Here is a 15,418-nt window from a genome sequence, read left to right as displayed (position 1 = left end):
CCTCCTGCTTTGCTTAATGTAAATGTGGATGTGGAGCTATGCTGTTTTGTTTAATGCATTTGTGTATGTGGAACTGTCCTGTTTAGCTATGCATGAGGAAGTGTCCTGTCCTGTCCTGTACAGCTGGTCTCTGTGGTCATCACATTCTAAATGAATATATGTCTTAACTAAATTATTTCATTTGTATTTATTTGCAGACTAAGTTACTGTTTGATAATGGATTCCAGCGAGGGAAGGGAATATCGTCAAACAACAACTCAGCAAGAGTATAGTATGAACCTCTCAATAACCTTACCTCCTCAACACAAGTATCTGCCAGGTGATGCCCATCAGCAGCAAGTAGCCGCGGCAAATGAATTGTTTCATTTCTACTCAGCTGGACTTGTGGCTTCGGTGTTTGTTGTACTTGGTATTGTGGGCAATTCTCTCTCTGTGTTTGTGCTAAGTAGCAAGCAGATGAGGCGCGGTTCAGCGTCTGTGTGTCGCCTCCTCGTGGGTCTGGCTGTCTATGATACAATCTTCCTCTTCTCGCATGGTTTGGCAGGGAATCTACCCCACGTCCTCCATCACATGGGGATTCAACTTGGCTCGGCTGGGGCAGTCATGTTCTCCATCTTCTACCCGCTGCTGCACATGTCCCGCACCGGCTCAGTATACACAACAGTGATGGTCACAGTAGAGAGGTGTGTGGCTGTCGTCAAACCTCTCAAGGCAGCAGTCGTCTTCACTCAGAAACGGACCAACCTAAGTCTGGTGGCTATCTTTATTTTCTGCGTCATCTTCAACATACCTCGCTGCATGGAACACCGTTTCAAAGAAGGTTCTCCCACCATTAGTGTCACTAAGTCGGTGTTCTACGATACAGAATTTTATACAGTGTATCTTATATATATAAACTTTATCGTACATTTTGCCATACCATTCACTCTCATCGCTGTGTTTAATGTCCTCATGATTCACACGCTTCGAAAAGTTTCTAGGGGTTATAACAAACAGAACAAAGCAAAAACCTTCATTGAATTTAACATAAATATAGGCAATAGGCCTTCCAGTGGAACTGGGAATAAATTATGTGGCACAGTGTTGGCTGTTACCAGCCTATTCTTCCTGTGTCATCTGGTTCCTGCTGTGGCCCTGGTGCTGGAGCAGACCGAGAATGCCAAGAGACTTGGTGACTGTTCAACTACATGTTCACGTGTCTCATCAATCGGGGATACGCTCATCATTGTTTGTTCAGCAACAAATTTCATCATTTACTGTATGTTCGGCAGAAAGTTCAGATTAGTTTTTCAAGCTCTGTTCTGCACTTGTAAAGGCCGATATGAAGACAAAAGACTGTCAAGGAACACCAGAATGCATTCAATGAAATCAATGGCACTAGAGGAAACAAATGCATGAGTCTAATGTGAAAACACCAATCAATGATGTCAAAAATAATTATATCACGTATTTGTTTCGGTAAGTACAATATATTTAACCTGCAAGTAAGTAAAATCCAAGCAATTTGAATAACCTGATTTGTATTCTGGTATTTGTAGACGCATATTTACCGTGGATGAACATAAATGCATTTACCCTGAGGAGTTTTTAAGAGTTGTGTGATTGGGTCATATTTTGATTTTACAGTGAAATTATGGTCCAGAAAATATAGCTGGCATATTGGCCTTTTTTGATTAAAGTATCAAAGAAAAATCGGAATGATCGCTGCACACAAAGTTTACGTTTGAACTTAAGGGCAACTGTTGTCCAATCAAACTGAAATTACTTATTAACTTCACGATATATCATAAGAGGAGGTTTCAGATTTACCCTTGACTTTTTATTGCCATTTTTCTTCAGTCCACATACTATGTCAACACCTGACTGTATTCTCATACACAGTAGTTTCGTGTAATGTGTGATATGTTGTATGTACGTCCATCTCTCTCAAGGTATGTTTGTATCTACCAGTTTTCTAATCTAAGTATATTTTTTCATATAAGTGACGGGTAAATTTCTAATACAATCGCCAGCGGCTGAAGGGATTGTGTAAATTCAGCTAGGGTCTATGCAAGTAGCAAAGTTACTGTAAAGACCGATGGTCCCTAGTATGGTGATCTGCCTTCTGTTGTTGGAGATGTATAGCACATTTTCACGTTATTGTTATATGTACCTAGACGCACCAGCTGTAAATGTACACTCACGTTTATATTGTTATATGTACCTAGACGCACCAGCTGTAAATGTACACTCACGTTTATATTGTTATAAGTTCCTAGACGCACCAGCTGTAAATGTACACTCACGTTTATATTGTTATATGTATCTAGGCGCACCAGCTGTAAATGTACACTCACGTTTATATTGTTAAATGTATCTAGACGCACCAGCTGTAAATGTACACTCACGTTTATATTGCTATATGTATCTAGACGCACCAGCTGTAAATGTACACTCACGTTTATATTGTTATATGTACCTAGACGCACCAGCTGTAAATGTACACTCACGTTTATATTGTTATATGTACCTAGACGCACCAGCTGTAAATGTACACTCACGTTTATATTGTTATATGTACCTAGACGCACCAGCTGTAAATGTACTCTCACGTTTATATTGTTATATGTACCTAGACGCACCAGCTGTAAATGTACACTCACGTTTATATTGTTATATGTACCTAGACGCACCAGCTGTAAATGTACACTCACGTTTATATTGTTATATGTACCTAGACGCACCAGCTGTAAATGTACACTCACGTTTATATTGTTATATGTACCTAGACGCACCAGCTGTAAATGTACACTCACGTTTATATTGTTATATGTATCTAGATGCACCAGCTGTAAATGTACACTCACGTTTATAATGATAATGATAATAATTCACTTATATAGCGCCATGTATCCATCTGACTAGTTGCTCACTGGACGCTGTAATCAGAATCTGATTATCATTACCCCTCGTAACCCAAGCTGCCTCTTAGGCGCCAGAAGGTTATAGTCACAGGACTCTATCTCACCGGGTACCCATTTTCTGCTGGGTGAACAGAGGCAAATTTGAACAAACCACATGTTTCCCATGTGCTTCGTTGTGGGGCAGGACCCACGTCCTAGAAACATTCAGAATAACTGAAGGTGAAGGAACAAGTACTAGTTTTATGGATGATCAACTTCTTTATTTTCACAACAGAGACGTGAGGTACATGAGCTATGGCTGAGGAGATTAACAATAGTGAGTGAGTGAGTGAGTTTAGTTTTACGCCGCACTCAGCAATATTTCAGCTATAGGGCGGCGGTCTGTAAATAATCGAGTCTGGACCAGACAATCCAGTGATCAACAACATGAGCATCGATCTGCGCAATTGGGAACCGATGACATGTGTCAACCAAGTCAGCGACCCTGACCACCCGATCCCGTTAGTCGCCTCTTACGAGAAGCTGAGTCGCCTTTTGTAGCAAGCATGGGTTGCTGAAGGCATGTTCTACCCCGGGACCTTCACGGGTCAGATTAACAATAACAACAACATAATTGAGGAGATGATATAACAAAAACTTCAAAGAATATAACTAGAGTTGTTGAGGGCTTCACACTAATCACTGGTTATATAAACTGTTACACCTTGTCCCCCATATGCTTGAAAACGGTATAAGAATCTATACCGAAACGGCGCCATTGTGAAATTAAAGAAGTTGATAATCCATAAAACGTGTTCCTTCACCTTTAGCTCAGCTCACTTCAAAATGCCTCTTCAACAATTCTCAGTATAACTGCCAAACACGGCCACCCATCCATGGATCTCCGAGCTGGACGGTGCTTAACTTTAACTGCTGGTGACCTGAGCACTACGCATAGGACCACTCACCACCACAGCTGCAATGAGCGGTATGGAGAAATGGATACTTCACATTTAATCAAACATTTCCCATTAGTCGATTCACTCCTTACTGCACATCTGAGATTTCTGAGATATTAAAACTTGTCATATAAACCCCGTGAGTGCGTTGTCCATCTGCTAGACACATTGAGCCAGAACTTAATATGTATCTGTCATATATCTGTTGCAGGGGCGTGACGAAACGTGGTCGAATTGGGCAAATGTTTTCCTTAAAACTCCTGCAAAAGGTATGGATCTGAGCTGAATCAATGTGACATGATTTGGAATTCGTGTATTCCAGGAATGTATTCCTTAGACACATTATTCCATCAAGATATACAATTATTAATATCATTCACGGAGGAAATTCCCCAAATCTGAAATTGTCTGTTGGAATGCCCATTAACCTTGGCCTGTTCGGAAAGGAGTCGTGTAGAAATCACACAACATGCATGGTCGTTCAGTCGACTTTATCCTGTTTCATTTTGTGCTTAGCACTTATAAACATATGGAAACTCAACAATTATAATGTGAAAGACTCAATATTAACTTCCTCAAACATTGACAGGTCTTCCACAGGGACTATCACATAACTGGCATGAGCCTCCATTCCGGTTGTGGCAAATTACAACCTCCATAGGAAATACTCGTATCACGTGAAGCACCCCGAGGCAGCAAGAGGGTGATCCCAGCCATTTCACTACTGTTATGCCCCTACATTGCCAATAGGAATCCTTAATAACTATTTCAGTGTCATCACTGTTTTTCTATGATCGGTTCACAAAATCGCAGCTATATATTCCTCTACTCGGACGGGGGCATGTATCTCAGGATGGTCAAGACTGGGTATGTCATTGCATTCACGGGGTAGTTTGACACATACCTAGCCACAGAGCACTACTTACACACTGACAATGAATAAGTTATGCAGACATCAGTTTTAACATCAATTCTTTCGAATTCTGGATAGGAGAAACATCTCCATATACTTCGCATGTCCCTCTTACAATGTTTACTATCTAGTTAAATAAATAAATAAATAAATAAATAAAACATCAACATCAACACATTTGGTAAAGCATATATCATTAAGCATTACATAACCTGAAAACAAATGTTGCCTTTGTGGTTACAGGATACAGGCACCACACCTTTCTTCCCATGTAACTGCACGCATATTATCATATCACAGAAACAGACATTGTCATGTACACTGTCGCGTTTGTAGTACGACATCTGGAACAAAATGCCGAACGATCTGTAAAACACTCCGAGCATGTGCGAGAAAAAACGAGAATGTGTCTAAAATTGCCATATCGCTCGCCAATGACTGCACTGTGCGAGGTATGGTGGGTGTATCGACCTGGCAATCAAGTAGGTAGATTTCGTCCCACAACGCTACAAACTGCCATAAACATACTACAAAAGTAGCTGTAAAACACCTTTTCTGGTCACCCGTGTGAGTGAGTGTATTTAGCTTTACGCTGCTTTTAGCTGTTTTCCAGAAATATCAAGGCGTGGGACTCCAGAAGTGGGCTCCCCACATTATATCCATTTGGGGATTCGAACCCAGGTATTGGACTTGACGAGCGAACCCTTTAATCTCAAGGCAACCCTATCGCCCCAATAGCATAGAACATCATACACTGCAGCCAACATGCAACAATATGCAGATGTATAGTATTCCCAGAAATTATTGAGAATCATGTTGCGTCATGTAACTCATTACGTTTATTAACTTCTGGCGTTTTACTTACATAAACATGTTAAAACATCATCCTCTTACAGTCTCATTCTTGTTTTAGTACTTTGTTAGACCTCCTCGCTCAGCAATGCATGCCTGAATACGCCTAGGCACACTACTCATCAAAGTTTGTAGGTAATCGTGTGACAAGGTATCCCAATATTGGACCACCTCGGCCTTCATATCTTCAATATTTCTCAGTCCCTTTTGGTTTATTCTGTCCTTCATGACTCCCCACACATTCTCAATTGGGTTTAGGTCTGGGCTGTAACTGGGCCAGTCTAAAACTTGAACATTTTCGCCCGACAACCACTGTTTTGTGTAGCGCGCAGTGTGTTTTGGGTCATTATCATGCTGGAAAATCCAATCATCTTCATACAATGTTTGTGCTGTCGGAAGAAGGTGACCATTTTGAATGTCAACGTATCTTTCTTTTGTCAAGTTTCCCGTGAAAACACACAATGGCGTCACTCAGCGAGCCGATATGCCACCCCACATGTGAAACTTCGGGCTATGTTTTGGTCGCTGGTAGATAGGTTTGACAGTATCTTTGGTCCAAATTTTCACACAATTAGGGAAAAACCAAACAGAACTTTCATCCGAAAAGAAAATTTTATCCCAATCTTGATTTTCATGAGCCCGACACCAGTTTAAATGTTTTTCCTTTTGTGCATCTTTCATCAACGGCGAGGGAATTCCACGTTTCTTCACCCAATTAAGTCTCTGTAATTCCTGCCTAACTGTTTCATTGCATAGCTGAGGACTTCCTCTGCTAATCATTTCATTTCTGATGTTCTCAACACTTTTCAATTTGCCCCTACTCACAATCTGCCCAAGTCTTCGGCGATCCACAACACTGAATTTCCTAGGCCGACCTGCCCCTGCTTTGTGCTCTATCCCGGTTCCTGTTTGAATATTCTTCAAAGTTCTGTATACTGTAGACAGAGGAATACCATGTCTACAAGCTAACACTTTAGCATCAGCCTCACCCCTTTCAAAATCATCTAGAATGAGCTTTCTTTTCTCTCTTGCTGTAAATTCTGCCATGTCAACAACACAGGAAGCCGTCTGCTCAGACAAGGGAGATAACTCTTGACGTAATGAGCTGCCTTCTAAGCCTTCAAGAGTTGTCTCCCTTATTTAGTATGCTTAGTGCATAGTGAAAGCCCTTTTTCCAATCTTAGCACCATTAGAAAAAAATAAAGATTTTCTCAATAATTTCTGGGAACACTGTATGTGACCCTAGACTGCATTATCGTGCGAACGTTTATAATTAGACATAGTAAACCTGTTCGCATAATCAAGCGGTGTACATAATGAGAAGTACGTCAGTTGTTCTTAATTACGTACACATTAAAGGGGTGGATATTCAGAAACAACTAGAACTGTTTGAAAGGTAAGCGTCACTAGCTTCTAGTTATGATCGCCAGTAATCCTAAAAGACGATAGGTGTAACATGGGACACCAGCTGAGCTTAATATGACACCGTACTTTGTCAAACATCCATTCCCTCGAGGAGGTATGACTACGTGTCTCTCTCCCCGACTTCTTGCAGTATCTGCTCAATGTCCACACACGTGGTCGGCTAATCATCTCATGGGCGTGTTGATCAAAGTAGAGCACCATACTAAGGGTCATGTGGTCTTACTGTACTTTTGCTACCTGCATGGACCCAAGTTGGATTCACACCATCCATTCAGCATCTGGCGATTTTGGTGAGCCAATATTAAAATAATACATATACTATGATTAAAGGTATGGTAGAATTTAACTGACTTTCAGTTGGAGGGACTTACGTATCCTTTCAGGAGGACAGACACCCGTGAACGGCCACCTCCTCGTGGTGGGTGCTAGGTAACGCTAAGAGCCGTTCACCTCCGTCGTGGAGGGAGGTTTGGTCCACCAACCCGTTTGCCGTGGGTTGCGGTCCTGTGTCGGTGGAGGAAGGGGTCCTGGTGGTTGAGGGCAATAGGGGCCTGCAACTATGTTCCTATTGTCTTGATACACCACTTTGGCCCTGACTTCATTTAGACGGGTGGTTGAATGGGCCCGGTTCAACCAATCGGCTGGTCATGCCAAGCCCTGTGCATGGATTATAAATATATTTATCATTGCACAAATATCATTTGAAATTGGTATAATTTTGGTCTTGGCTTTATTGTCTAAAACAGTTTTGATTTTGAATTATGTTGCTCTGACCTTTGCCTAGAGTCCTATGCCCAGAAGGCGGTGGCTCATGGGCCAGTCTGGTGGAATTATTAATCATTTAATCCATCTGCTGGAGTATATCATCCGGATATCCTTGGTGCTGCAAGCTGGAGGCCCGCTTGCTTGAACATCGTCCTTGTGATACTCCGTGGTGGGTGGGGAGCTCGGATGACGAACCAATATACCAATAATTATGGATTACCAAACCCTCAACAACAAAAAACAAACAAACGTCAACTGGAAAATGATGATCAGCAACGACCCTCTATGCAAATTGATCACTGGTTTTGGTTATCGTGACCCTTGACAAGACTCCTTTGAAATTAAATCCCTTTGCAATTTCAAAAGGTATCTCTGGCATTGCAGGTGAGGTGAAAGATATCAAACGCTTGCGATCAGGATCGCTGGTGACTCAATGTAGCAGAAAACAACAAGCTACCAACCTGTTATCAACTGATATGTTTGTCGGAGTCCCCATATTAGTGTCCGCTCACAGAACACTGAATACAAGCAAAGGTATAGTTCGAGACCGTGAGCGTCTTCTAGCAGACATGACTGGGTACGATATAGTGTCCGAGATGAAAGATCAAGCAGTATCTTTCGTCAAACGTTTCACAACACGGAAAAATAATGAGACTGTCCAAACCAGTACATATCTGTTTTCATTTTCAGCTCCAACTCCTCCAAAGTCAATCAAAGCAGGTTACTGCAATCTGAATGTTGACTTATATATTCCAAAACCTCTAAGCTGCTTTAAGTGTCAAAAGTACGGACATGGTGTTAAAACTTGCACATTGTCTGTTACATGTGTTCACTGTGCTGAGAATACACATGTAACCGAAGATTGCGACAGTAATAACAAAACATGTGCAAACTGTTCGGGAAATCATTCGTACTTTTCTAAAGAATGTCCCATTTGGAAAAGGCAGGTGGAAATTAACAAACATCAAATTTTCCAGGAACCTCACTTTTGCTGAAGCAAGAAAGATTGTACAATCTACTGAGCACACTGAAACGTACGCCTCTGTCACAAAAAAAACCCGTCTGAAACCTTATCAAAGGGAACAACTACGCCAGTACTAACTTCGTCAAGCTCATGTCAGACTGATATTCCTCAGTCTATCTCTCCTGATGTTCCACAGTCTATCTCAGAACAGTGTACTCAAACAGATACAGATCAGTCTGCGCAAAAGATCGTATCTCCTTCGACTACAACTCCTTCACAGTCTGATAGAAACGATAAATAAACTGTATATTCGAAATTCAAGACAAGGCCAGAAACTTCGAAGTCAATTCGAGCACAAAAGGGGTCAAATAATAAAAACAAATTGTATAACAAGTTTGGATCACTTGAGGAAATGGGTGTATCTGAACACATCCATCCCCGGGCACAAAGCTTGTCGCCCTCAAAGAAAGCGCGGGGTAGATCCCCAATCAATCCACCCAAACGATAATATATTCCAGAAATATAGTACAGTGGAACTGTAGAGAATTAAATACAAATTTTAATGAGTTACATCTTTTAGTTCAAGACCTGGCACCATCAGTATTTTGTCTGCAGGAAACTCATTTGAAACAGACAGATAACTTTAATCGACGTCAGTTCGATGCATATCATTCTTTCTCACCTCCGGGTGACAGGGCCACTTGCGGATCTTCAATCCTTGTTAAGCAAAATGTTATTCATAGTCCGCGAACACTTAACACTAATCTCCAAGCCTTTGTAGTGAGACTCAATCTTCATATTGCCTTTACAATATGTTCACTGTATATCCCGCCTTCTTTCACACTTCACCTGTCTGATCTTCCAGCTCTCTATCAGCTTCCGAAACCCTGCATTATAATGGGTGATCTTAATGGCCATAATCCACTCTGAGGTGGTACAAATACTAACACTAAGGGTAAAACACTGGAAGATTTTATTTCCAATACTAATTTGGGTATACACAATGATGGTTCGAGCACTTATCCCGATCCTGTAACCGGTACCTACTCTTCTCTGGATTTATCACTTGCAGACTCTACTGCACTCAATGAGCTTGAATGGCCAGTCCACAATGACCTCTGTGGAAGTGCTCACTTTCCAACGATACTATCAGAAATATTTCCAACTGATTCGCCATCTTACACAAGATGGAATTTTTCCAAACCACATTGGTCGTTATTTCAAAATTTATGTACATCTAAACTACAACCCGAATGTTTGTTGGATATGGCTGATCCTATTCACGTGTTTTCCAACGTGTTAACTGAAATTGATGGTGAGTGCATACCAAGGTCCGCTACAGCGCCACATGTACGGAAGCCATGGTTTAATGCATACTGCAAAAATCCTAGGACAGCTATGAAAAAGGCAGAAAAATATTTCATCACCCTACTATCCACAACTTAAATAGATTTTAAATATTAAACGCGAAGGCACGTCGTACCTTCAAAAGAAACGGCAATCTTGGAGGAACTATATTTCCAAAATAAATTCACGCACGCCTATGTCTAAGGTGTGGAACATGATTCAGAGAATAAAAGGCAAGGGTTCAAAATCGGCATTCACCATCTCAAAAAGGTGATAATTTAATAACTGATGTCCTGCTTGACTTTGTTGAATATTCCATCACAAGGGATAAGTACTTTAACTCAAGAACTTTGAAGGATCTTTTTCACGATAATAGTCCTCATTTAATTATTTTGTTAGTGGCTGTATCCTCGCGTGGGGTTCAAGTACTGTAAAATTATTGTCCTCCTGAGAGTCCCAAAACAAGTAAATTTAAATTTAAACTTTCCACTGTTCTTAATCGTAGCATATGTGTATTTGTAATTTTGGGCTGGATGTGTCTAAATTGCTAACAGCTGAGGGGATGATGTAAATCCAACTAGGGTCCATGCAGGTAGCAAATGTACTGCAAGTCTTATATAGTTAAAGGGGCACTAATGCGGAGCAATTTCCGTGGACTGGTGTAAACTTTTGTCATTGTTTTTCTCCCGTGAGTACCCGGATGATATCCCAGAATTCGTGACTGGTTCGTGACATCTGCTGCGCAGTCCGTAGTCGCAACTGATAGTTTAATTATAGACAGATCAACTGAGGTGAAGTCATTTTTTACTTCATTACAAATGTATTATGAAAACAAATGAAACACTTTGAAGGTTAATCATCTGCCAGTGGTGGAAATGGTAAAAAACTATTAGGACGGAAAAATAACGAAGCCAATGTACGTCTCTATATTTTGCCTCATAACCCTAATTAGTTTATTGTCATATTTGTATGATTCTGAAAATTACTAGAACACACGATCTGCTTATACTCATGGTAAATTTCTAACATAACAGCAACATTTATACATTGTATAGATTGCCAATGTGGATCCTATTTCACACACATACGCGATCTAGTGTCTGTTTTCTGTCATACAGATTCTGCTGAATGCTACAACAAATAAATTAAAACAAAATGCAAATAATGAATGTAAAAGAGACTAATTTTATAGCAACAATGTCAGGCTACTACCTTGTTCAGGAGTGTATCCATCAATATCCACGTAAACGAAATCGTATTCCATTCATCTGCAGCTGGTAAATAATCCTGCTCTGTGTCGCGTGTCTTACAACTGTCTCATTTGCGAAAAAGTAATACATCGTTTCACGTCTTTCGTTGGTGAAAACCAGATAAACCTCTCATTGGTCTCCCAAGATAGCACACCTGGCAACTAATTGTATGATGTCCACTATTCTAAGTAATTTAGTTAACCAATAATGAGCAATCAATCAATCAACGCTAGGGTGGTTAATTCTTTGAAGGGAGGATGTTGTTTTTGCACTCACACTTTACGACAGGGTGTTGTCATCTACACACACTGCATTTTGACAAATCCGCTAGAAGATAAAAGTAATTAATCAATCAGTGTGTTATCGGTTAATCCTTTGATCGATGTTTGCTTTTGTAACTCAGCTGATAAAACCTCTTGCATCACTTACATGCACATATTACATAACATACCATACATTTGCCATTACAGACCTTAATTAATAATGTTGAGCATTTACTCCAGACAGGAGAAATGCCAAATGGGAGCCTTTGTTGAGTAACCGAAGTGGTGTTACTACTAATTATACCTGTTAAAAAATCATTAATTGACCATCCAGGGAATGATGACAAATAACACTTGTAGGTTTACACCATCAAGCGCGAGTTACAGCAAGGAAGATGTAATCTCTGTGTCGCATGCAGCCTGAAAACACTTATGGGCCGAAACTGTTTGAGGATACCAACGGAATTTCGTTACATAAGGAATACACACTGGCATTTGCTGTGTACTTTGGTAAATAGGTGAAATAAGGGTTTTTTTTTACGTAAGACAATTTTCAGATTTCTCTACCAAAGGCAAAGTCATCGTTTTTTGTTTACGAATTCAAATAAATCAACTGTGTGTTTTTATTATCATAAATAAGAAACCATTGTAGCTACCACAGCTACCAATATTTACGTATGCTATTTGCTATCACAGCTCAACCAACACTCAAAACTACCTAAATATAAAGTTTTGCAATCTTCCGTACTGAAACAAATGGCTTGCTACGTGCCTGTAGACATCATATGTTCATGTAACATGATTAAATATCGAGGTTAAAAATACAGAAATAGGATGAAATTGGATCAGTAACTATACCATCCAAGCATCCGAAAAGTACTACCCTGCTGGGATATTTGGTTACGATCGGACAAGGAATATCATGGATATTTTTAAACAAATGGCATATGATGGGCATCCGGCTTCCTGACTGTTTAGGTGAAGAAATTCTGCTAATATGGACAGGAACCCAGTTCCTTTGTCCGTCACGGTCGAAGGAGCGGGCGCTGACCAAATTGCGGTTTGGTCTCGTAATTAGACCGTTGGCGAGAAACATTATTCGCTCCGCATCAGTGCCCCTTTAAAGTGTTTTAGATTACTAGTCTTAAATGAATATTTGCGATATATACTATTGGTTTTACCGTTCTTCGTCAACAGGATTTTAGTTTCTTATAATCATTCATTCTATAATTACTTCTCATTATTACTTATTCTCGTCTGGCTGGAATATTGCCGATGTGACGATAAATATTAACTCACTCACTCTCAGGAGGACAATAATTTCACAATACTTCAACCCTCTTTGAGGGGACAGCCACCAACAATCTTAGTAACTAATCTAAGCTACCAATCTTAAAAATACATCTGTCTACAGAACATATTAATAAAAATTCATCCATGAAAGCAATTTCTCTTACAAAAAATAATTAAATGAGAAGTAACAGTGGTAAAAAGATCCTTAACAGTTTTGACATTGAAATATATATCCCTTGTAATGGAGATATGCTTGCCCTTGACACTCTCATCATAAGGGATATAAAACGGAGGATCGTCTCCTTTTAACAAGTAAGTGTATATCTTGTGTGGCCAATACGGCATCGTCGCACGATGACTTCTTCAAATCTGGACTGACAGCCCAAGTAGGTGTAACCAATATGCGGTTTTATTTCATGTAATTTATTTATACCTATTTGGGCGTCCCACTTCTTCTGCATCAGATCACGGGTGTAAGTTCTAATTCTAGCTTTGTAATCAGAGTATGGAATAAGGAGTGGTGTCACAGATTTGTTGAGTGCTGCCTTGGCAGCAAGATCAGCCATTGTGTTACCAGAAATGCCTACGTGGCTTTGTAACCAACAGAAGACGATGTCGCATTGGCCACTATCAAGATCATTACACAACTCAGTAATTGTATTAAAAGCGGACATTTACACGATATGTTTTTCATTGCCAGAAAGCACGAAAGAGAATCTGAAAATTATATATTGTTTATGTTTAGGATGTCTTTGAATATATTTAAGGGCCGTTAATGTGGCGTTTGCTTCTGCAATAAAAATAGATCTGTTATCTGGTATTCTAGAAGATATTGTCATGGATATAGTGACAGTGGCACAAGCCACACCACCACTGTCCTTGCACCCATCTGTAAATAAGGTTTTGTAAGTATCATATTTACTTTTTAATTGATCATATTCTTGTGTTTATTGCAATTGATTAGTTTCTGTGTTTTGTTCAAAAACTGTAGTTAATGTTAGGTCAACTTGTGGCCTGACCAATTGCCAAGGTGCAGGAAGGAGCTATATTTTCCAGGTCAATGTCAACAGGAGGAATAAATCTCTTAATTCTGAGCTTAATTCTGATGAAGGTGGAATATACAATGAAGAAAGTGCAAATGCAGTTTGTAATGTACGTCGTACTGCTACGCCTTGGGGTTTTTTTTCAAGCGTTATTGACCTAAGTGTAACACTTTGCCGTACCGAGACTGGCCTGGGGGTGGAAAATAATGATACGCGTTGAAATGACAGAGGTCAAGAGTATCTGTCTGTTTGAAATATGTTTGATGTAGACAGACTGCTGACGGCGTAAAATACTGGATTAAAAGCTGCAATTCATTACAATTAGTCCTTAGACCCTGCACGTCCACTGACGAATATTATTCTGATACCCAACAAATCCCTCGAAAAGATAGGTTATCTACTCCGCACTTTTTTAGTGGGCGACAAGTTGTGTGCCCTACAACGAACGTTTTCGGATACGTCCATATCCTCAAGAGATCCACATCTGTTGAATAACTGAACTCTATTTCCTGACCCATTAGACGCTTTGCCACTGAGTTGTTTAGGAGAATCCGCCTTTTCACTCTTTTTTAATTTAAAGAGACCTTGTTGAGACTTTGTTGACTGAGACGAGACTTCGCAATTGGGGTATGTTTCTGATTTTATTCTAGAAGTACCAGGAAGTGAGTCACCGGTTTGGGTAGATGTAACGGCCGAGAAAAGTGTAGGAGAATGTGTTTGGAACCACGTTAAGTTTGCATTTACGTTTGACATCTTGCAGACACTTTAGATACTCTAGATGTTGCATAAGCAATGAAAGCATTGCTTGCTGTCTGGTATGACCTGTGTACTAGTTTCTTGGCATCTGAAAAACTAATGTTTTGCGTGAATTCTATTTCATCGACTGCCTTAGAGTAAGATGGGTGATTCCCTATGCAGTGGATGCACTGTTTGACATTACTGTCACAATCTTCAGCCTTTTCACTTTTTCACTAGAGTGAGCACATACAACAGACAATGTGCTAGTATTTACGCCATGGCCGAACTTTGGGCATATGAAACACCGAAGGGGAATCGGAATGTACGTGTCCACACTGATAATACAGTACCCACCCACAAATGCTGTTGGAGCAGTAGGTGACGAGATAGGTATTAGTTTGAATAGTTGTGTTGTTTTTACGGGTTGAGAAACGTTTTACGTATAGTACACCCTGGTCTCTCATCTCGGAAACGATACCAAGATCGGGCATGTCTGCCAGCAATCGATCACGATCTCGCACTATTCCCTTACTTGTATTAAGTGTTTTGTGGGTCATGACGGTAACCTGAGTGCCAAGAAAAGTGTCCGTGTTCAACAAGCGCACCATAACGTAATCTTCTAATGTAGGGAATGCAAAGGGATTTAACTTCCACGGTGGATTATCTTTGGTCTCAATGACATCAAAACGTGGCCAGTAAACAGAACACGACAAACACGCAGGGC

The 15,418-nt window shown here is 40.3% G+C and overlaps 1 protein-coding gene across 1 annotated transcript in view; it reads left to right on the top strand.

Annotated features, from left to right (window-relative positions):
* Positions 1-273: 273 nt before the first annotated feature.
* Positions 274-15,418, top strand: part of LOC137257442 (FMRFamide receptor-like) — a 36,497-nt gene continuing 21,352 nt past the window's right edge. The window contains exon 1 of the mRNA XM_067794772.1: positions 274-1,171. Coding sequence (XP_067650873.1) covers positions 274-1,171 — 898 coding nt within the window. The remainder of the gene's footprint in view (positions 1,172-15,418) is intronic.

This window comes from Haliotis asinina, chromosome 12 (genome assembly GCF_037392515.1).
Source record: "Haliotis asinina isolate JCU_RB_2024 chromosome 12, JCU_Hal_asi_v2, whole genome shotgun sequence".
NCBI classification, from domain to species: domain Eukaryota; kingdom Metazoa; phylum Mollusca; class Gastropoda; order Lepetellida; family Haliotidae; genus Haliotis; species Haliotis asinina.
Note: the sequence above shows the minus strand (reverse complement) of the source record. Positions and strands in the feature narration are given on the sequence as shown.